Source organism: Lasioglossum baleicum, unplaced genomic scaffold (assembly GCF_051020765.1).
Source record: "Lasioglossum baleicum unplaced genomic scaffold, iyLasBale1 scaffold1293, whole genome shotgun sequence".
Lineage (NCBI taxonomy): Eukaryota > Metazoa > Arthropoda > Insecta > Hymenoptera > Halictidae > Lasioglossum > Lasioglossum baleicum.
The window spans coordinates 15268-39254 of NW_027470352.1; the positions used below are offsets into that span (position 1 = coordinate 15268).

Below are 23987 nucleotides of genomic sequence, written 5' to 3' on the forward strand. Positions count from 1 at the left end.
ATTAAACTTTAAATGTAAATATAGATTATATCGTTTGATACGTAAAAGCGTATTTCATTTTTTTATTAACTTACGTTTACATTTTTTATTATTACTGAATATAGATAGAAAAAGTGGGGGCTCTAGAAGGGATATTTAATCGATGCATAGGTAGATCCGTTGGTCAGTGATCATTAAACGAACGATACCATTAACTTCTAAAAAGGATGTCACTCGATCAGGTAATTACAATTTTACTTATCCGATAGTTTTCATCTATTATAATTTCCATAACGAATGGCCCATTACGTGTCCGTGCCAAATGTATAAATTGAACGATACTAGGAAAGAAAAAGAAAGAATTACTATAAAGCACAATCGATGCTCTTGTCCTACTTAATTTCCTCAATGTTCATACCCGCATTCTATCATTGCTTATCATTGGTATTTCATTTTAAATAAACAAACAAAATCGAATAGCATTGTTTTAATTAATGAATCTCTATCGATCCAAATATTTTATATTTAGGCTGTTACGTCACACGTGTCAACTTTGGACTTGCAAATACATCATACGACTTTTTTATATAGTCATCTTCTATGAATATTATGTTTGCGATCGATATCATAAGAAATAATATATAACGAACGTATTATTAATTTTACTCGTTTTTGAAGAAACTTATTCTTCAACGATAATTAGCTGATAGATCATGAAACGATACAAAGATAAAATTATATTTTTCCGCAAAGTCATGTTTGCAGTAATTGCATACCACATATTCTCTTTGTTCTTGTTTTTTTTTTTTCTTCTCTTTTTTACTCATAATCATACGCGTTTGTTGGAAATCAAATTTAAATTCGAAAAAGATTATCGTTGCAATGAATATTCATATTAGGAGTTTAGGTAAAACATATAAATATGTATGATATTATAGAAATTCGAAGAAGCGGCAGAAGCTGTAAAAACTCTTACCAAACGTCCAAGTGACGAAGAGTTTCTGGAATTGTATGCATTGTATAAGCAAGCAACGATTGGAAATACAAATACCCGTAAGTGGACATACGTATTTAATACACGTGTAATAAAATGTAATAATTTAAAACTAATTTTAACATTAAAAACTATATTTGAAATAATTGTTTTATATATAATGATAATAGCGAGACCGGGCATGATGGATTTAAAAGGAAAAGCAAAATGGGATGCGTGGAAATTGAAAGAGGGTATGCCGCAAGACAATGCGAAGGAAGCATATATTAAATTAGTAAACACATTGATAGAAAAGTACAAATAAAGTGCTTGATTGTTTTATTATTGAAATAAAATGAAACGCTTTATATATTGTTTATATTACAATAAAAAGAATACATTGAAGTAAAATACATTTTACATTGTTTAAATTATTTCTTGCCCTGTTAATTACGCGCTTCTAATCTTGTTCACTGATGCGTTTCATTTTTCCAAGTTCGCGCGCTTGGAAACGTAATCGACTATCGCGTCGTTGTAATCGCATTCTTTATTTCCACAGTTTGCACCCAATCTATCTTTGTAATTTAATTCTAGAGTAAAGTTTAAAACTGATATTCGTGTGTTGCTTCTACCAAATTGTATTATGTTATGCATAAGTGTATAAAATATAAATTCTCGAACGTTAATAAGTATTTGATAAATTTGACGTTTCATAAAAATGATCATCTCGGCTTTAGACAAAGACACCGTAAAACTTATAACTACTACGCAAATTATAACGTCGATATCTACTGCCGTAAAAGAATTATTAGAAAATGCATTTGACGCTGATGCTAAAAATGTCGAAATTAACTTGGTATGTCACGCTTTTCTCTTTACACAACATATTTTTATTTTTCAATTATTTTTAGATTTTGTTAACTTTCATTAGATAGACAGTGGATGTACTTTAATAGAAGTGAAGGATGATGGTTATGGCATTTCAAAAATAGATGCTCCTTATATGGCCTTATCATCTTACACGTCAAAGATACATAGTTTTTCTGACTTAGGTATATAATTATATTACGAAAGCAATACATAAGACAATCTTACGATTATAATCGTATTGTTACTTATAGATTCGTTAGAGACATATGGATTCAGAGGGGAAGCTTTGTATGCATTGAGTTCGGTATCAGATCTGACAATTATATCGAAAACAGAACAAGATGAAGTTGCTACATCGTATACTATTGATCATTATGGGCGTATCATAAATTCGGAACCATGTCATAGATCTACGGGTAATTTATTTCAAATTTCAAATTGTTTAAAATTTGCAAAATACATATATTTTGCCAGGAACCACTGTACAAGTGAAGCAACTGTTTAAACAAATGCCAGTGAGAAGACAAATAATTACGCATTCAAAGAAAGCTAATCAAGATATTAAAACCTTGGAGTCATTAATAAGAAGTTATGGAATATGCAAATTTTTTGTACGAATAAGTTATAAAGTTGATAATAAAATTATATTTGCAAAACCTAGTTTAACTAGTCTTGAGGAAGCAGTTGCATATACCCTTGGTAAAAAAATAACATGTAACATGAATTGGATAGATATTACAGATACAGATGTAATTATCTTAGATTTTACACGTTATCTTTTATTTAATACTTTAGATCGCTAAAGTATATGATTTGTTTTAGATCCAAATGAAGATAATGGTACCTTTGAGATCGATACAAAACGTGTCTGAAGTATTTCATTCTGGTGCACAATATATTTTTGTGAACAATAGACCAATTAAATATAAAGAATTAGAAAAGGTACGCATTTTAATCAGTTGTTTCAAAATTAATCAAAACAATTACAAAATATTTACAGAGCATTTTCAGATAGTAACTAAAATAATTTTGGAGGCATTGGAGCAAGAATTATCAGTGAGGAAAAAACCTATATTTATTCTATACATTTTAATAAATGCTGCAAATGTAGATATTAATCTAGAACCAAATAAAAATTCTGCTCTTTTTAAAGAACAGGTATTTGTGTGTACGAAATAAATAATGATATATTACTTTTATAACTTATGACACATTTACTTTACATTGCAGAATATGGTTATTAATACGATAGAAAAGTATTTAGAAAATTTTTATGGCATACAAAGAGAAGTACAAGAGAAAAGCACTTGTGATAGTTCATTTGCTGATTATCAAGATTATACACTGAAAACAAATATTAGTAATGTTGAAATTGAGGAACCTGTGTGTAAAAAACGAAAATTAATAGAAGAAGAACAAAAAAGCAGAAGAATGGAAGAAAATATTGATAAACCTATTAAAAAGAATATGAATGCTGATGGAAATGTAGAAAATAATGTAAATTCTGCTGAAAGTGATAATTTTGAACATAGGAAGCTGATACAAGTTTCTCCTAATGAGCAGGATAGTAATAAAGAAGATGCTAAAAGATGCGAAGAAAACATAAATAATCTTGATGTTCAATTACCATATTTAGATCTAAGTGATCCAGATTCGAATGATTCGCAAAAATTTACACCAATCAATAACGATAGTTCTCATAATTCTGTGTTAGTATTTAAGCTATAGATTAAAGTGCATTTTAATCGGAATTTTTTTTAATACATATGTTTTATTGTTAATAGTAATAATAATATAAAAGAAGACATTGAGGATACACCACCATTTGAATTAACACCGCAATCTGAAACATTCAGTCAACTACCGATAATAGATTTAGGTGAAGATTTTGAATTAGATGGCTATTCAAACGCAGATAAGAATGAAAAAGAAGATAATATAAGAAATACTAATCCAACAGGCTTGTATACGAAGGATAAATTAGTTACAAAAACGACTGTCACATTAAAAGAATGGAGCAAAGGACATGTATCTGGTTTGCAGGTAAAACTTACAACGAATTTATTACAATAAATTTAATTATGAAAATTGTATGATGCATATTTAAGATTATCTTGGCAGGGGGGTACAGATGTAGAACTTTATACTAATGTAGAACCAAATAAATCATCAAATAATGGTAAGGGAAATGTATGCGAAGGCTTTCTCAAATTTTCCAAGCATATCAGACCAGAAGGTATACACATTTAATAGACAATCCACTTTATTATGAACATAAATATGTACAAAATATACATGTTATGTCTGAATATTTATTTTTAGTTCTAAAGCAAAACCCTAACATGACAGCACCTCAAATTGCCCATACAGTAACTAATCTTTGGAAAGAACTATCATCCGAGGAACGCGGATATTTTAGAGATCTTGCACGTGACGAAAAGTCTGATTGCGATATAGATAAATTAAAAACAAAAGAAAAAAATGCAGTAGATACCAATAAAGATAAAAATAGACTATTGAAAGCATTAGAAAAAATGAAAAGAATGAATTACGAGAAAAAGGAAAATTTAGTTATGAGAACTACTGTACCTTTGGATATAGATATGAAGAAAGTTACTAAAAAATTTCTAAATAAGTACGTGTTAGAGATTATTACAAATTTTTAATATTATTAACATATAATATTTGTTATAAACGTTACAGATCTTCGTATGAACATACCAATCTCGTCGTCGGACTGTTATGCTCAAATTTATGGATTATTTACAAATCTGCGCATATTTGGATTTTAGATGTGAGAAATCTTAAAAAAGAATTGCATATATCTGATACAAACACGAATGAGGTAAATTTGACAATAGAAGATTAAACATAAAATGTTATTATTTTTCAGTTTAATCATTTATGACATGTATTCTATCTATTATAGGACAATGCTGAGAATATAGAACAACTTTTGCAGCAATGGTTTTCATTAAAAAATGATTTATCTATATTATATCCTATACATTCGTTAACAAAAATTAGGAATAGTTCTTAATTCACGATACTGTAACTGTTATTTAAGTACCTACTCTGTTAAGTTTAAAATAAAAAAATTTCTTTATTTTTGAGTTCGTTTAATACTTAATATTAATATTGATTGCTAGTGTAAAGAAAAATCCGTGGATTTCGTCGTGTATCGAATGTAAGTATAATTTACTTGAATACGTTTTAATTCTTGATAATTTGAAAGATTCGCTTCAAATATTAGCAGTTAATGTTTCTTTCAAACTTAATTTATTAAAAATCTATGTTGTATATATAAATCCACGTAATAGCCGTAATTTCAAATTTAGACATTCTAAATTTTAGTTACTTTAATTAACACGAAATCACTGACTGCTACAAAAGAAATTCTGATTGGTCAATATATACACGAGGCGATTTAAATTTCTTCACTAGATATGCACTCGAAGACTTTTCATTGCAAGTAATTAAGATTTCAATAAAAAAATGAAAATTCTTTACTTAAATAAAACAATTAATTTACAATGTCACATTATTATTCTTATTTATTGTATGATTTCTTGTTATATTTTTATTCTCACCGTTTTCGATACATTTCGGTGACCGAATTTTATTACTATATTACCAGAATAATATGTATAAAATATTGGAAAATTAATATTAAAATTTTATGCAATTATAAAAACCATATTACAGACATGTTACATATATAAAAATCTATTTGATCGAAATAAATGATAATGTAAAGATTATAATATTTTTGAGGTTTAAGCTGATAATGCAAGGAAATGATAGCCGTAATGAATTTTGATTGGAGAGACGGTTGAAGGTTGGTGATTTCAATCTATATATTTGAAGTTTCTGGTGGGTTGTTGGCTGCCATCTTGGACCTCGCTCGTTTGAGAAGCCGGGCCACCCGCAAAAATCTTTGAGTTTCATGCGTTCGCGCGGCCTCACGTATTCCGTAAGCAGGTTGCGTGATTTCCCGACGAATTTAGAGATCTGTTGCGGTCAATCTATTCAAGATTTGGGTCCGGAATGTATTAGGTGAGTCTGAAATGAGTCAACATTAATTTCCTGATTGCGATGGCGTGTGATTTATCTCGTACATGTGTGTTCGTGCTTGTGCTTGTGCGTGTTTCTAATCCATGTTGCGATAGTAGATTAATTTTTACCTAGATTTTTACTCTTTAACAAAAGTATAAATTTTTTCTATCTACAAATTGTATTTGTACATATCAAATTGTTCTTTTGCTAAAACATAACTTTAAACCACAGAAACGAACTGGTAGTGTTCTGTAAACTCACAATCAATAGACATCTGAGGAATATGCAGTTCATACGTTATAAAGTAAAGTGAACACGTTTTTAAGTTTATTAGTTTCTTATTTTCAGATTAATTTCTTTCTCTTGTTATTCTGCTTGTTATCATATAATTATTTTTATTGAAGTTGTTTTGATTCTTCTAACCATATAACTACTTTTTCTAATTACATTTAGTTAAATGTTATATAGATATTTTCAATAAAGATTGCATTAGTTGGTTTATAAATGAATCTGATTACATGTTTTATCATTTATATGTACAAGAAATTATTGTTGCAATAATGGGTTATTGAAGTATATATGTTTTTCTTACTATGTTGTTTTAATTATACTGTAAGTACTATTGATTTTTAATTGATATAGATGATTTTTAGTTTATCCATCACATTAAGTATAGTGTACACATGTCTAAATAATAGAACACATCCGTGTATGTTACACACTATCATCATACTTTTTCTTAAATCAAGTAAAAAGTATATAAGGATCAATTAAATGTTGTATATTTACTATTTATAATCAAATATTGCATTGTTGTAATTAATTGTAAGTGTATTGTAAAATGATAAATAAATATGAATGCAATATTGAATTGTTTTAATAAATACCAATATCATTGACATTTAATATTTAATATTTTATGTAATACATATATGTTTAAATGTAAGTTAATGTTTGGCAAAAGACTATTTACATATTCATGTATTTCCTAATATTTTGTTCTTTTTTTCTGCTAAATTAAAATATATGTACATATAATTGTGACATTATTTTAATATGATTTTTTTTAATGACTCAGGTATATGTTTATCCTCGCGCTTTTATAACTGGGTGTGTGGAGGAGGTAAATTAACTAGCTTTTGTAATTTTTCGATAGAGAGTGCAGGAATAACAATCCACACAACAAATAGTAGTAGTAATATATCAGAAAAAATGGCACTACCCAGTAGAGCGCGAGTTTACACAGATGTGAATGCACACAAATCCAGAGATTATTGGGACTATGAATCTTATGTTGTTGATTGGGGGTAAGTGTATAATAAAAAGTTATATGCGCATATATGTGTGTGTGTGGACCACGTGAGGCACGCGCGCGCGCGCGCGTGTATGTATGTATGTATGTATGTATGCGTATATATATATATATTATGTATGTATATATATATATGTATGTACATATTTATTCATAATTATGTCTTCCTTATTTTAGTTAATGATAGTAAATTATTTGTTATATAGACAACAAGATGATTATCAACTAGTAAGAAAATTAGGCAGAGGAAAATATAGTGAAGTATTTGAAGCCATTAATATTACGAATAATGAAAAATGTGTTGTAAAAATTTTAAAGGTAAAACATGTGAATTACATTTCAACAGTTTGATTGCAATTAATGTAAAGTTTTAATTTTTTTCTGTTTTTAATATTTAGCCTGTAAAAAAGAAGAAAATAAAAAGGGAAATAAAAATCTTAGAAAACCTCAAAGGTGGGACCAACATAATTACACTCCAAGCTGTTGTTAAAGATCCTGTATCAAGGACACCGGCACTGATATTTGAACATGTGAACAACACAGATTTCAAGCAATTATACCAGACGCTAACAGACTACGACATAAGATACTACCTCTACGAATTATTAAAAGTGCGTGTATTGTTAAGTGCAATGGAACCAAGTATCAGTCCAATGTGAATCTTCGAGATTATTATTTTGATAGATGTAGGTGCATATCAAAGGTTCAAGGAAGAGTTCGAAAATATTTATTTTTATAAAAATTCATTTTTTTCCCTTCTATTATCACATTTTTGCTTTTGTTTAGTACTAGCAGTTGTGAAGTTGTGAATGAAAAAGATTTATTGTGATCCATTCTATTGCAAGACATTGAAATAATTTTGCTACTAACTGCTTTGCCATGAAAAATTCAGTTATTTAAATAATTTATCTACGCTAGTTACTATAAATTTCTATGTACAAACTGGTTTCTTTTCTTTTTGTTTTTTATTAGTTGCTTACTTTGCAGATGAAGTATAATAGGACTAAATAACTTTAAAAACATTTTGCATAGAAAGGGTTAAAAGTGAATATAATAAACAAATCTTTTGTAATATTTGTTCATAAGGATTAAGAAGTCTTTCCTTTCTTTTTCTTTTCTTTTGTTTTCTTTTCTTTTATTTTCTTTTTCTTTTTTTTTTTTTTTTTCTTTTTCTTTTTTTTTTTATGTTTGTCAGAATATATGAAAAAAAATATTTAGGTTCAGAAATTTTTAAAATTTTCGGACTCATGAATATTTAAGTAAGTAATGTGTCGATAGTGTTCGATTCATTTTACATTTATGACTAAATAACATGTGAACAAAAGATTAATGATGTATAAAATGTAGTCTCTTCTGTTTTCTGTTTAGGCATTGGATTATTGCCATAGTATGGGAATAATGCACAGGGACGTCAAGCCGCACAATGTTATGATAGATCATGAAAATCGAAAGTTGCGGTTAATCGATTGGGGTTTAGCAGAGTTTTATCATCCTGGTCAGGAATATAATGTACGAGTAGCTTCACGATATTTTAAAGGTCCAGAACTACTTGTAGATTATCAGGTTTGTGTGTGTTTCATTGTTACATTAATAATTATCATTACAGTGTAATTAGTTTGTAGATAACACGTTACTCCTTTCATATTACAGATGTATGATTATTCATTAGATATGTGGTCTCTTGGATGCATGCTTGCAAGTATGATATTCAGGAAAGAACCGTTTTTTCATGGACATGATAATTATGACCAATTAGTTAGAATTGCAAAAGTTCTAGGAACTGAGGAATTATTCGAATATCTTGAAAAGTACCATATTGATTTGGATCTTCGTTTCAATGATATTCTAGGCCGACATTCACGTAAACGCTGGGAGCGTTTTATGCATTCAGAAAATCAACATTTAGTATCACATGAAAGTCTCGATTTTCTTGACAAACTTCTGCGTTACGATCATTACGAAAGACTTACTGCACGCGAAGCTATGGAACATCCCTATTTTTGTAAGTATAACGAGATAATAAAATTTGATTCCGCGAATTATTACAAAATATAAAATGATAATGATAATTTGAAAAATTATTATTTTCTTTCTTTTTGTTCATTTTAGATCCAATAGTAAAAGATCAAGGTCGATTAAATATGGTATCATCGTCACCTACTCCTATAACAGGTTCGTTGCCTGTAGGTGAGTAACGGCCCAGGTAATGTCATCATCTCAATTTCCAATTTATAATTATTTAATCATATCATTCACGTATTGTTGAATCGACCATGAGAATACCGTGAATATTCATTCGCATCTTCGAATAAGATGCGTATCAATTGAACATCCATGAAGTTTGTATTGATTCGAATTTACAACTTCTATTTTACGATATTTATATAAACAAGGAATGAGAAAGAATGCCGGAAATATGAACACGTCGTGTTTGTATTGTAATGTACGAATACACGCAGTTCTGTTGATACTCAATTGAATGCATGAAATTAATTGTTGACATCGTCCGGCATTGTATAATTTAACTAATTCGCAATGATAAACATTGTTCTTGTAAAGTGTTCAAACGTTGAGCGTGGAAACACATTTATGTTGATATAAATCCTTAATATTAAGTATCCATCAGGAATCTTTTCCATTGCGAATTAGTTAAAGTAAAAAACTGTGTTACGCTTTACGCAAGGTCGTTCCAGCCATCTAAATAATGAGAGCAGGATGTACTACATTGTGGCCAGAATATAAACATCTATTAGTGGTACTACTTTAATTTGGAGTTTCAGGTGTGTGGAATGACCAATGCGACTTATAGTCATATTATAAAAAAACATACGAAATAGAGTAATGTCGGCCGTTAACAATATAGAACGATCTTCTTTTGCAAGTAATATATATTTTATTTTTCATGATACATTGTACTTTAGAATTTCAAATTTCTCGGCTACTGTTTTTTTTAAATCTATTTTTCCGGTTTTTTTTTTTTTTCTTTTTTCCCCTCCCCCCTTTTTTTATATATAAATAAGGAGATCGTTTCAAATGGTCATAATGTGACTAGATATGCGGCTAAATAAATGTATGATTTGAAATATTTAAACGATTCAAGTCTATATGTCGTTTAGTATCGATTAATCTATGATTAGTATAAAATGTATAAAATGCTGACTTTTCTCATATCGTCTCATCGAGGATCGGTTATATCGATATCTCGTTGATTGTACGGTGAATGCATTTTTTTTTCTTTTTTTTTTTTTTTTTTTTTTTTTTTTTTTTCTCTCGATACTAATAACTGAAAGAAGTGGCACGCGTCCGCAATTATACCTGGAAGAAAATGTTTGATTCCTCTTTAATAAATGGTGAATATGATAGAAATTGATTTACTGAAACACGGACCTGACTATTTCATATAATTTCCAAAGGTGTAAGTAGGTTAGAAATAGATAATCAATAGTATATATATATATATATATATATATATATATATATATATATATATATATATATATATATATATATATATCACACACACACACCATAGAATGTTTAACAAACAATAGATACGGTGTGCAATCGAAACCTTATAATACTGGTAAAGAATGTGTTACGTACATACCGTTTCTAAAATCTATTGATAATTAACAACAGCGAAAGTGTTAACAACAAACAGTAAAACATGTTTTTAATAACTAAATCGATACGTATTAAACGACAACTGGGCTTGAATTCCTGATTCATTTCAAAACAGGCATTTTTTTAGTCGATATGCGTATTTATAAGGAGCGTACGAAGAATCAAACATTTTCATTTAGGTATCGATACTTCGCGCGAGGGAGCTTAATCCCATCCCTAAGCGTGACTGTGAGCAGCGTACCGGTTCGTGGAATAAACTGACTGAAAAATGTGGTGGGACAAGTTGGAAATGGGATTCAGAAAACGATGAAGTATTCGTCACATCCGTTACATCCTTAACATATGGTTTACGATTTTTTATTAGTTACATACTAAAAGCCGAACCTTCCATTCCACCTAAACTTGCAAAATTGAGAGGAAGAAAACTATTTTGTGCGATGGTGGACCATCCTTATGTAAATGGCAATTATATTTTGACGTGGTATATAAAGTTCTACACATTTTAGACATTCCTTGTTTTTCATCCTGGGTATTACATAGAAGAATTTGCGTTTGATATATTGAGAACAATCTACTATATGCGATTGACATCTTAAATGGCATAAACAAGGAGCAAACGATGCGTGTCAAAAAATATCGATTTTACTATATTGCAAATTATTTAGGAACGGAAGAAAGTTTAAGATATTCATATGAAATCTATCTAAACAAAGTACATGCTCTATCCATATTGGACGGAATGCATGTGCAATTATTAATTGTATGTTGCTTTTCTGTGTTTTTGTAATCTATCATTTCTATTGTGTTCCTTTAACGCTGCTGCTAATGTCACGATCACGGAAATCCGTAAATGCATAAAGATGCGATTAAATCATGTTATGTCACTTTGAAGATCGTCCGTTATTACATGAGACATTATAACGAAAATGATGCAAAACGAAAACCACGTGTATTTGCATCCATACAAGCGCGTACGACACACATTTACACATAGCACATACGTGCTTACACTTAACATGTACCTTAGGCGCTCGGTTTAGTACTTTTAACAATGATAAAAATGTTCGTTTATATCTGATACAATGATAGTTGAATAAAATGTTTGTTATAGCCAAGTACTCTTTGTGCTCTGTGAATACCTGTATATCCAGTAATAGATGTTACCAAGGTACTGGTAAAAATATCATTGATCGAATAATTTTAAAACGCCATTTCAAGGAAGTGTTTAAAATTCTAGCCCTTGTTATTTCTACATTTCTATGGTTATTTCTAGTTTATATTGAGTCAAATCTGTTTCATATTAAACGGTAAAGATTTTTAATTTAATTTTAATTGAACAAAGCGAAAATTCACAGGCACCTTAAACACTTGGCGCCAGCAGAAGCCTACGTACATGAACAAATACACATCGATAAAGAAAAAAAAAAAAAAAAAAAAAAAAAAAAACATTCGTATTGCTGTACATTTTATGCTTGACGCGCTGATCAAAAACTTAATGTCGATAATACCCATTAACTTGATCAAATTATTTTATATACAGCATTACCAATGTGTTTCTTATGAATTGAACATGTAATTATTTATATATGAACGTAAGCCAGTTTATTGTGTACATTTGAAAAAATTTTCTTCGCGAGAAAGAGGGGGAGAGAGAGAGGGAGAGAGACGTACTTTTAAAGAATGTATAGGAATAGAGCACACTCCACTTGTAAACCATGTCCTTTCGTATTATTTCGAAAGAATTCATCAGTTCCTATACGTATAAATTGCGCATAAAGTACGCTCAATTCATTAATACATACATATGTATATATATACATATAACACTTATATATAAATAATTATACATATATATATACACGCGCACACACATATATATATATATATATATACATAAATATAAATAATGAAATATATATATACATATACATGTGTGTGTTTGTGTGTATGTGTGTGGGTGCGTGTGCGTGTGTGTATATATATATATATAAAAATAAATATATAGTATACATACATACACATTTACATACGTAACATATTATAAATGCGTACCCTATCAAGCGGAGTGTGAATTTAAATTCAAAGAGCCGGAGTATGCTTTCGAATATTATCGGCTAAAGAGTAATGTTCGCTTCTTATTCTGATCACTGCGCCGTTTTTGCCTTATTATCGTGTATTTAAAGATTTTATATGTATATATATGTATATTTTATTTTTCAATAATGCATAAAAAATATATATACATATATACATAACGCAGATAAATGAAAATAAGTGGAAGGAGTACGTAGATGTGTGAGATGGATACTGCGCTATAAATGTTAAAGATGTAAAAAAGAAATACTTTGTGTACAAGTAAAGTATAAATACATTTTATTTATTCCGCTTATAATCGTCGTATTGTTCGAACACGACAAATATTTAATTTCAAGTCACTTTCACATGGCAAGAACGGCGCAAATGTATTGTCCAAATTTGATAACCCTCCCTGTTCATATGTTAAGTTTACGATAATCTAGTTTAGTTTTATAGGAAAAAAAAAAAAAAAAAACTATTGAACAATTACTATTTAAATCAGCAAATGAACTTAAACAAACGAAAAATTGAAATAACGAATTGTCACTAATGTAATTAATATATTATGCTAAATTTTAACGTTGATATTTTATCTTGCAACATCATGATTATTTAATACTATTCTGAAAACAGAATGTATCGTTAATGGAAATTGCCGGGGAAGCCATTCTACCGTTATCATGCATTATAGGCCAGTTTTTTAATTCTTATTTTCTATTCTGTCAAAGAATGGCTATATCCTGGTAGAAAAGAGCGCAACCAATTTTTTAATATACGCCAAATGTATATTCGAATTTTATATTCCCTTATAATAATGCCAAAGTGATAAAGTGAAATTGTTTACATACTTCCTCGTTTTCTGTTTCTCTCTTAAGTTCTAAATTTCTTTTCGTTTTAATATGGGGTATTGTAAAACAGACTATTTTAACGCGGTTGAGGCATGACAATAAAATTAGCCAAAGTGCATGGAAACTATTTTGATTTAAACTTATCATCGATCGTAAAAATATGGCGAAAGTAAAAAAATGATCCATCCTGTATCGCGTGATTACAGGTTTTTAATGTTTTTGCAATATTACTCTTGATAAATTAATGATACGATGGCTAAATAAATGATGATGAAAAATTTCAAAATTTTCCTTTATGCGGGTACAAAACATATGTTCATATATGCAGTGTAACAATAATATGTATAATTTACAACATGAAACACTGTAATACTAAAAAATGCTGTATAGAATTAATTGAAAATAGAAGCAAATACAATTTTTTTTCATATCTAAAAAAAGAAAAAAATTGATTCTTTAATTGTTTAGTTTCTTGCCGAGATGAAACAGTATTTTAAGTTGAGTTTTTATTTCTTATCATCATACACGTAATTCTGTCTGTTGATCCTTTACGATCTAAATCTATAATTGTTTTTTAACATTGTAATTTTTGAAAGATATAACACGTTTATAAAAAATTTGTCATTTTAATCGCTTTATTTAAGAAAGAAAAACAGTGGGAATGCATACAAGGAACTTGCTGAATTTTTTTTTTTGTAACTTATCGTGTATATAACGTCCTATTTTGGTAAACAAGAATGTAGCAGGTTATGTTTCTAATTATGCAATCGTGAAAGATAATGGTATTAACTCAAGATATATGAATTTAGTTGACAAGTTAATAATTTATATCTCAAATTGAATGATCATATTCATCGGTGTGCTATGTGTATAAACATTCATATACTGCAACATTTATAAACATCGCTCGTTGACTCATAACGATCGGCTCAGTTCAGTTACAGTCATAGTCATAGTATTATATACTGTTACCTTACGTATCTTTTAAAATTACTTTTAATTTCAATAATGGACGAGATTGATGGATTGCGACAAAGAATCAGAGAACTAGAAAAGAAATTGCTCGAAGAACAGCATAGAAATAAGTTTACAACGAGAGAAAAAATAGAACATATGTCAAGCGAAGTGATTGATTCAAATCCCTACAGGTAATTTTTACTTGCATGAGATATTTTTATTATATCGAATATTTTACAACTTGATTGTTTTTAAGAAAAAAAATTTTTCACGGAAATCTTAATATTAATGTTATCCTTTAACTAGTCGTTTAATGGCATTAAAACGTATGGGCATAGTGGATAATTATGAAAGGATAAAAGGATTAACAATTGCTATAATCGGAGTAGGTGGAGTTGGTAGTGTCACTGCAGAAATGCTGACGAGATGTGGAATTGGCAAGGTAACCGATATTACACGAATTTATGAATTAAAAACTTTCCAGTCTTCAAGTAACGAATAATATAAATTTTAGTTGGTACTTTTCGACTATGATAAAGTAGAAATGGCAAATATGAATAGACTTTTCTTTCAACCTTACCAAGCTGGTCAAAATAAGGTAGATGCAGCAGCGACAACGCTACGATATATTAATCCAGATGTAGAAATTGAAACCCACAATTTCAATATCACTACAATGGATCATTTCGAAGATTTCATGAATATCATAAGGTATATAAATGTTGTATTTGTAGAATCGTAATTAAAAATACTTAATTGATATGAAACTTTTGTTTTTAGCACAGCAAGTTTAAACAACAGCCCGGTAGATATAGTTTTAAGCTGCGTAGATAATTTTGAAGCACGAATGGCAATTAATACTGCTTGTAATGAACTTAACCAGAAGTGGTTTGAAAGTGGAGTTTCTGAAAATGCAGTTTCTGGTCATATTCAATTTATTATTCCTGGAGAAACAGCTTGTTTCGCAGTAAATAAAGATCGATATTAGAAAAGAAATAAAGTATAAAAGTAACGTTCAGTCATAAGTAACATATTTCAATTTCAGTGTGCTCCTCCATTAGTGGTAGCGGAAAATATAGATGAAAAAACATTGAAACGAGATGGAGTTTGTGCAGCATCTTTGCCAACAACTATGGGAATTGTTGCAGGTTTTTTAGTTCAAAACGTGTTAAAGTATCTCCTTAGCTTTGGTGATGTATCTTATTATTTAGGTTATAATGCAATGCAAGATTTTTTCCCTAAAATGGTATTAAAACCAAATCCAAATTGCGAAGATAAATATTGTAGAGAACATCAGCAAGAATATGCATCGAAACCAAAACCAGAACCAAAAATGGAAGAAATTGTCGAAGATAAGCCTCTACATGAAGATAACGAATGGGGTACAACATAATAGTATAAAACTAATGAAGCGTCATTGCGTGATCGTAAAATTAAATGATTATTTCATTATAGGGATTTCACTTGTTGAGGAGAAAGACGAACAGATGGATGAGAATATGCATTTATCATCGGTGTGTATAAAATCAACGTATAGTGCTTCCCATTCAATTAATTCACAAATTGATCAATTCCTCTCAGAGACTAACGCTAGTTTAGAAGAATTAATGGCACAAATGAAATCTATTTAAGCTTTACTTATTAATTACAATTCTATAAATATTACACATACATTCCGTTTATATTTGTCATATTATTTCCTGATAGATAAAAAGAAATGAACAAATATGTTGTAATTTTATACGTAATATGATATACATGTGTATATTCAATGAAACAATTCATTAAAGTTAAACATCGAAACGTTCGAAACAAAGATTTTGGCCTTCTTCCTCATAATCTTCTCTAGTCACTAAGAGATTTGAAAAAATAGGATCTTTCGATAATGTTTTACCACCATGCCATGCGTACGTTATTGGGCTGAAAATAAGATAACGAGTTACATCACATCGAAATGTTCAGTTTTATCGATTATAACTAATTAAATTTTGTCTTTACTTTTCTGGTAAATGCACATTTATCGTGTATTCTGCAGGCGCCAGACTCCTAACTTCTTTGTAAATTCTTTCTCGAAAACCAGGAAATTTTGCATTACCCCCAGTAAGGATTATATTAGATAAAAGATGCGGCCATGTCTCTTCGTCGCATGCTTTCAAACAATCCATAATTGCTTCTGGTATACCCATTTGACGAATGCCGACGTCCGAGGGGAAAAATAAGATTTCCGGTATAGCAAATCTTTCGTTACTTAAACGTAGAGTCTGTTGTTCGTTAGGAGGTTCTGGATTTTTTAGGAAGCCTCGTCTTAACGTCGTATAGTCTGGTAAAACATAATCTTTTATTATGGAATTATTTTCTAATTTATTTTTAGCTGTTTCCATGTCTTTGAAAAATTCTTGAGAAACAAAACAAGAATCTTCTTTTACTTGATTTATTACATAAGTTTCATCCATAACATGAAGCTGACGATAGGATATAATTTCTTTAAGATGATTTGTAAGAAGTTTCCCACCCACATCGATACGTCTGATACCTTCTTTAATCTTAGTATCATTTACATATGGTACTATATGAGTAAAACTATAACCGCTATCAACTACGATACAACACTTTGCATTAGGATTTTCTATCTTATACTGATAACAAGAGAGCGTAGGAGCATTGATTCTTAAAAGACTTTGACATTCGTATTCTTCAAAAAATATTTCTGTCATGGCTTCTTGAACGGTTGAAAAATTAAACAAGGGCTCGGTTATAATCATAGAAAGTTGATTCAAGTTGACCAAACAACATTCTTTGGAAAATATATAATCCCAGACTGTTTTCTGAACATCCCAATTGACCAGATATCCCTTTTGAAACGGTAAGATGTAAAAAAGTCCAGATGCATCTCGACATTCTTCAATTTGATTTCCTACGAAAGGTCTTCGCCGTTCGCTTTTTCGCTTTCATTATGCAATTTGGGACTAATCTAAAAATGAATCTTTTAACAATTATGCTCGTCTTTTGAAAATTAACTTCATTATTGTAACTTACTTAGCATTGTCGGAAGCTAACCCAACTTTAGCGGTGTATGCACCATTGTCAAGAACAAAAGTAGAGTTACTCATATTAGCAAAGCGATTAAATAATAAATAAAAATTCGATCACTTATCATTTTATCGTACGTTATAAAAATATCAACATTATCGGAAAATACATAATAAAACAAGTTTCATTTGCTGATGTCAGACGGTTTATTCGGATAGTCTGATGGAATACTATATTTTGTAGCATTGATAAATTTCGTATAGTATACGTATTATATACGTAAGTATAAAAGAGGGAATATTAATCTAGGTTCGCACAACTAATGTTATACATTTAATGCGTAGTAAATTTAATGATTTTAAATTTTGCAAAATGCAATAAATATTTTTAATAATGTTATTGTATGTAATGTAATTGATAAAATTTAAAGGCACAAGTTTAGAGATAGAAATGAAATAGTAGAAGAGATTGTTTAATTATCAAGTTGACAAAGCAGAGCGAGTCCTCTCTTAATCCAATGATTGACCGGGTAATTGGTATCCAAAAGGATCGATAGTACGTAATTAGTCGAATGTCCGGTTGTCTTGAGAACACCGAAACGCGCAGAAGTTATATAAACAGGACATTCGTATCGTGTCCCTGTTAGAATGGAATCAACCACGCATGGTTTCATCCATATTATTGGCATGGGCTCCCAGAGGATTTTTGGGTAACTTTCAGCGAGTAGCATATTTGTTATATCCCATCTCGCGCCAGCCAGAAACATTCCGTAAACGTAAACGCCATCGACTGGAGATTGATGTAATTTATATGTAGGAAGCACCTAGCGGATGGTGATTATACTTTTTTAACGTTCGTTTTCTTCGTGATAAAAAATGTAATTATATCTTAGCTATGTTTAGAATAAAAACCTCAAAATCAAAACTGATTCTATCGATAGGTATCCTATATTTCCTTGCAAAATTTTGCGTTGTTGCCGTAAGGAAAGCATGTATAAATGAGAATCCAGATATCCAGAACGTTTTCGGTTTATCTTTCGTTAACCATTCTTGGAAAAAGTTTAATCGATCAACTAAATCGTTGATAAAATTTGGCAATGGTTTCAAACTTGGATAGGCGCATGCTTTCACCCAAGATGGTGGAATTCTCGCGCTTAATATATGAATAGCTAGAACCTAGAAATACGCGAAACTTTTTATAACCGCTAAATACACACACACACACACACACGCGCGCGCGCGCGCGCGCATATCAATCCAACGTCATATCGTTAAATTTCGCAATACCTCTAAAGCAGGGGTCAACACTATCAATCCTTTCACTGCTTTCTCCAGCATATTAAGAGATTCTCGAATCTCATTTAAAAGGATGTTGTATCTTTCTAGTTCCTGTATTAAAACAGTGTTCATGGATTCCATGTACAAAATAGGATAATGCTTCTGCGCCTCTTCGATATCAAACAATTCAGGTAATCTATCGTAAATATCGTTTTTCATGTTCAACAGCATTTCGTCTTGCTTAGTAGTGTCACCTACTGTAACCGTTCCTTGAATCAACATCATGGATTGAAAGAAATTATTTGCCAGCTCAAGATCTCGCGTAATTCCTGCGTTCATATGCAATCCAAACACCTCTGGCGATGGATTTAAGGGAATTCCTTGAATTTGTTTAATGTAATCTTCGTATTCGTGTCTACACACGTATGCACATAATACAACACAATAAAGGGGTACAGTTTTTTAGAATTTTTTTTTCTACCGCGATAAAAGTGAGCTAAAGAAATAGAAATACTTTTTTGGTAAGGTATATTCGGGACCGACATCTGCAAAGGTGTAAGTCGGATCTGTAATTACATTCCGATTGTAAAAATCTTGTAATATCGTATTCAAGCATCTTCGATCTCTGTCATCCGTTACTCGGCCACCGTAATTACATTCACCCGTTAGATATATGATAGCTTTGAAAGGCACATCTTCGTAGTCGTTTATGTATAACTGAAGTTGTTGAGCGGATATTTGGAGGTCCGACTCGTTGAAACCTGTATTTACCCATTTTTTCTTTTTTTTTTCTTTTTCTTTCTTTCTTTCTTTTTAGAATCGTGCATGGAAGAGAAAGGGAGAGGGAATAAGGAAGAAAATAAAGAGAAATAAGAAGTTATTTGGCAGACCGTATCTTATGTTCCAACCCTGAGCGCCATAATTTCGTCTTTCCTGTACCACAGCATGAAAGAAGCATAAAGCGTAAAGCAGCTTCGAATATGTTCGTTTTTTAGTCGGTTCGGTATCAAAAAGGTCCACGCTTTTGATCGCTTCAGATTTATAGGACCTAGCGGGTGAATGCGCTTTTGTTAATTTTTAAGAAAGCAAGTTTTTTCCTAGCGTTTCATATCACCTCATAATATTGTTTTGTAATCCGGACGGAGGTTCGTTAGTCATTTTAACGCCATTTTGCAGGATCGTAATCGGAAAATGTTCGGCAGGGTAACTAGTAAGCCACAAACGGAAGTTAGCATGCGTGTTGGAAGGATCGAATTGTTCGCAAATATCCTCCAACATAGGCATCCATGAAGCAGCCAAGTGACAATTTTGTAAGCACACCCACTCGCCGTTGCTTCGTGCTTCTTCGATGAGTTTTCGAGCGATGGGTCCTTGGCCTTGGCCGAGGGAAATCGAATGAAATCTTTCGAGGAAATTCATATTTTCCGCGAACAACGACAACGCTTCCATTGGATCAGAACCCGGAGATAAGATGAAGATCAACGGTATCAGAGAACTTGACTCGGAGAACGATTTACCGATGTCAAACGGCGGCGGTAAGACAAATTTCAAACCCAGTCCAGCTTCGACGAATCGTTGTATCTGAAACGAGTTGTATCTTTCGGTATTTGTACGTCAAGATGAGTATAAGAGAACGAGCAAGAAGGAAATTAATGGAAATCTGCCGAATTTACCATGATCATCACTTTGTCGGTTCTGATCATTCTCATAACGATCAATTTCTGAAAGACGTTAAACTCTTCTGCCATGGCTCTGGTATCGGTGAATCTTCCGGATTCGGTAAATCGTAATATCGTTTCCAGGCACTTAAATTACCCACGAAACTCGATTGAAAATTGGCAAAGGCAGGCAATACGTGAACTCTGCAAATTTCTCCCCATGATTTATCTGGAAGCCAGTTGGGTGCCGGATTGTCCGATACAGCGGCGGCTAATGCGATCCCGCCGGACAGAAAGAACGTCATTTCTTCATTTGTGATTACGTTCTCCGATATCAACACCGTGGAGTATAAGACGAACGAGTACAAAATCTGACGAAAAACGAAAAACGAAAACGATGAAATGTTATCCAGTGCCGTATCTAGAAAATGCCGGTATCGACAATTTTAGCATAACCATTCTAACAAAACACTTTACTTTGTCCTTCTCGAATAATGATCTACAGACGTTTTGGTACAAGTTGTAAGTAAAAGTTTCGCGTAGAAACGCGAGTCTTCTTTCGAGAATGTTACTCCTGTTTGCGGTGTCGATGGAACTAATGTACAAGTTGATAAACCACACCAAAGAATATTGATACATAGGATCGATATTAGGTAGATCTGTGATGGTATAGTAGAGAGCGGAGCTATGTCGGGCGATCGGTTTGTAATTCTGTCGAAATCCTTCGATTTGTAACTCGGTCTTTTTCGCGGCAGCCTGCTTCTTCAATATATCGATGGAAAGAATCTTGGACGAATCCAATATCTCTATTGCTTCTTCGTCTTCCAAAATGCTGGCACCAGATGCCGATAAAGTTTTCAAGATATTATCCTCTACTTGCTGTAAAGCTTGCCTGTTTGCGGCACTTTGAACGATCAAATATTCCCGCTTTTCCTGTAAATCGGGCCTCTCCTTTGCAACCACTATACCTAACAATTGATCCTCTAAAGCGCCGATCGTTAACGCGAAATTGATCACGGTTACTTTGTTGAAGGTCTCCGGTAGGTAATGCGGGTTGCGTAATTTGGTAGTGATATACAATCTGAACTGCAAACTGTACTCGATCGTTTTCTCGCCAAGTGTGATATACCACAGCATACCCATTTTATATATTGCCTTTGACAATATCGGATCGAGAGGCGGTGTCAGTTCCTCGAGAACGTTTTCTATCAGTACCGGTTTTCCTGTACGAGATATACGCATACGTATTTTCCAAAGCGGACCGTACGAAACTTTAAAAACCACGAGGATAATACGTTACCGTACTCTATAGCCTGTTCTATGATGTTCATGTAAGACGCGTCGGTTAACTTTACGATTTCCAGTTCGTTTTGTTTCTCCATGTTGCGAATCCATTTGTTCGCTTGACTCTGAGGGTCGATGAATAAACTCCATCTCTTCGAGTTGTCCATGATTATGGCGTTCTCGGTGGAAAAGGAATCCCGAGGTAACCCAAATATATTCCACGAGTTAATCTTTATCTCGGATCCGAGTATCTCGACAAAGTCGAAATTTTCCGTACATGGGATTTTTAACTTCTTAACGTAGACTATCCATTTTTCTAAGCTTCCGCTACGATAGTTGGTGGTAAACGGGCCTAGGTACGCTATCATACCGCAGGAAATTAAAATATCGCCCGGCAGAGTGTCGTAAGAGTTTTGTAGGTTCGCTGCTGCAGTCATCCAACGATCTTTCTCTCCACCCAAACCGCTGATTAATTTTTCCGCTCGAATTAACTTGTTTCTGCAATTCGTCACCTATGGATTTTGAACTAGCATCAGGTAGAACGAAGCAATTCGTATAAAGCGCTTATGCTTTCGTTACCTCGTTCTCCAATTGAATTTTCTTCGCGAGGGTTACTTGTAAATTTTCGTTCAGTACCCTTAACTTCTCGGTCAGCGCAGCCAGCATTTCGCGTCTTTCGTTCAGAAACTTGATGGTATTTTCGTAGTCTCGCTGCGCGGCTGCTAGTTTCGCTTTTTTCGGCGCAACTACTTTCACAACTGCGTCGTATAAAACCATCGCTCTCACCCATTTGCAAAGACCTTCCGCTGCGGATGATGCTCTAGCTACGATCTTCGGCTCGAAGTTCTTGTCCGTCATGTAGGTCATTTTGATTTCCTATATTTACCGAGTATTTCTTTTATTCCAACGATCTATCAAATTGTTATTATTCTAAGAATTGTCCTTATTATAAAGTAGAAAATATAACGATCGACGATGCCTGCATAATATGCGAAGGAATGTTGTCTTTATCGTATTGCCGTAAGGTTTCCAAAAATTTCATGTCGCCTAATAAACGTTTACTCGGAGTCCAATAATCGTTCATCTTTTTTACCGGTGGTTGGGTCTTCGACTTTAGCAGGTGGTATACCTAACATTACGCAAACTGCTGCCATTACGAGCTTCACTCCGGCTGGAGGACTTCTCATCGTCCTCACGACTGTTATGTCAGCTGGCTTTAAGGTATTCAGAGCGGCTAGGATTGTAAACGAATCACGAATTAGCAAACGTTTAAACGAAACTGATAACAATTATACCTAATGCATCTTCGAGAGCTGGCAAAGCCTCTGCTAAATCCGCCTCGCATTCCGTTTTCAGATTCATCGCAACTTCGGCTTGTACATTAGCCATGTCCTCGTCTTTCTTCACCATGATTCTTGCTTTCTCAACGCTGATATTCTCCGTTTCGATTTTCTTCATCGTATCCGACGTCTCGTTGGCAGACGCCTCTAGCTGTGGCCGTAACTCCGAAAGCGTTACTCTCATTTCGCTAATTTGTTGGGCCGCGAATTCTAGTTTGTCTAACCCGCTGACATACCGATCTCTGCGGTTGCAACAAGACTGTAAGTGTTTTTCTGCCGTTTTATTCGTTACCCTGGTTACCTACCTCGCGAGAATAAGTTCTTCCTGTTTTTCCTTCATCAGCTCCGCGTAAGTTCGTATAAGATCTAGGAAGCCGGCTGTCGTGATGTAAGTTTGTCTACCCGTAATATTGTAAAATTCCGTGCTAATATCTTTGGCACAAGAGTGAAAAAATTTGCAGGCAACCACCGCGTTGGTTTTCACCTGCTCGTCGACATTGATGTCGGTAGTGCTGCGTAAGGCTACCTGTTCAAGGGCATCCTCTGGCCACACTTCGAACCAATCTATCGTGCAACAATTTACGAGACTGGGATAGAGTCGAAGTCTGATTCTGAATGTGTCCCCGATCGGGCTGAAGCATAGCATTACGTGTAACTTCTCTTTGCAACGATTCACGAAATAGGCGAGTATCGAGAGCACCGA

General features: G+C 32.3%; 6 protein-coding genes across 6 annotated transcripts; 4 read left to right on the forward strand and 2 right to left on the reverse strand.

The window, feature by feature from the left end:
• Positions 1–206: 206 nt before the first annotated feature.
• LOC143220613 (acyl-CoA-binding protein homolog) lies at positions 207–1277 on the forward strand. Its single transcript, XM_076446231.1, has 3 exons — positions 207–221; positions 918–1032; positions 1144–1277. Exons 1-3 carry the CDS (start codon positions 207–209, stop codon positions 1275–1277), a joined length of 264 nt encoding a protein of 87 aa, XP_076302346.1.
• A 393-nt stretch (positions 1278–1670) lies between these two features.
• On the forward strand, positions 1671–4862 carry LOC143220611 (uncharacterized). The gene is made up of 12 exons (XM_076446229.1): positions 1671–1808; positions 1884–2004; positions 2074–2238; positions 2297–2571; positions 2645–2764; positions 2834–2980; positions 3053–3531; positions 3607–3865; positions 3944–4058; positions 4145–4457; positions 4526–4667; positions 4752–4862. The coding sequence occupies exons 1-12, from the start codon at positions 1671–1673 to the stop codon at positions 4860–4862; spliced, it is 2385 nt and encodes a 794-aa protein (XP_076302344.1).
• A 2228-nt stretch (positions 4863–7090) lies between these two features.
• On the forward strand, positions 7091–11354 carry LOC143220612 (casein kinase II subunit alpha-like). The gene is given in 10 exon segments (XM_076446230.1): positions 7091–7185; positions 7397–7508; positions 7589–7801; positions 8559–8753; positions 8841–9192; positions 9300–9377; positions 10994–11016; positions 11018–11261; positions 11264–11310; positions 11313–11354. Coding segments are annotated over 10 exon segments (1401 nt in total).
• A 3392-nt stretch (positions 11355–14746) lies between these two features.
• LOC143220609 (ubiquitin-like modifier-activating enzyme 5) lies at positions 14747–16326 on the forward strand. The gene is made up of 6 exons (XM_076446226.1): positions 14747–14886; positions 15002–15137; positions 15210–15406; positions 15476–15662; positions 15741–16077; positions 16151–16326. Exons 1-6 carry the CDS (start codon positions 14747–14749, stop codon positions 16324–16326), a joined length of 1173 nt encoding a protein of 390 aa, XP_076302341.1.
• A 159-nt stretch (positions 16327–16485) lies between these two features.
• On the reverse strand, positions 16486–17805 carry LOC143220615 (actin-related protein 6-like). The gene is given in 4 exon segments (XM_076446233.1): positions 16486–16615; positions 16694–17637; positions 17639–17666; positions 17732–17805. Coding segments are annotated over 4 exon segments (1176 nt in total).
• Positions 17806–18197: 392 nt separating this feature from the next.
• LOC143220616 (dynein axonemal heavy chain 7-like) lies at positions 18198–23981 on the reverse strand (the record flags this gene model as incomplete). Its single annotated transcript, XM_076446234.1, is given in 15 exon segments — positions 18198–18548; positions 18637–18900; positions 19012–19417; positions 19517–19763; positions 19893–20050; positions 20117–20583; positions 20676–20731; positions 20734–21031; positions 21138–21883; positions 21961–22456; positions 22524–22820; positions 22924–23034; positions 23036–23178; positions 23240–23526; positions 23590–23981. Coding segments are annotated over 15 exon segments (4719 nt in total), but the record flags the coding sequence as incomplete, so codon positions are not given.
• Between the last annotated feature and the right edge of the window lie 6 nt (positions 23982–23987).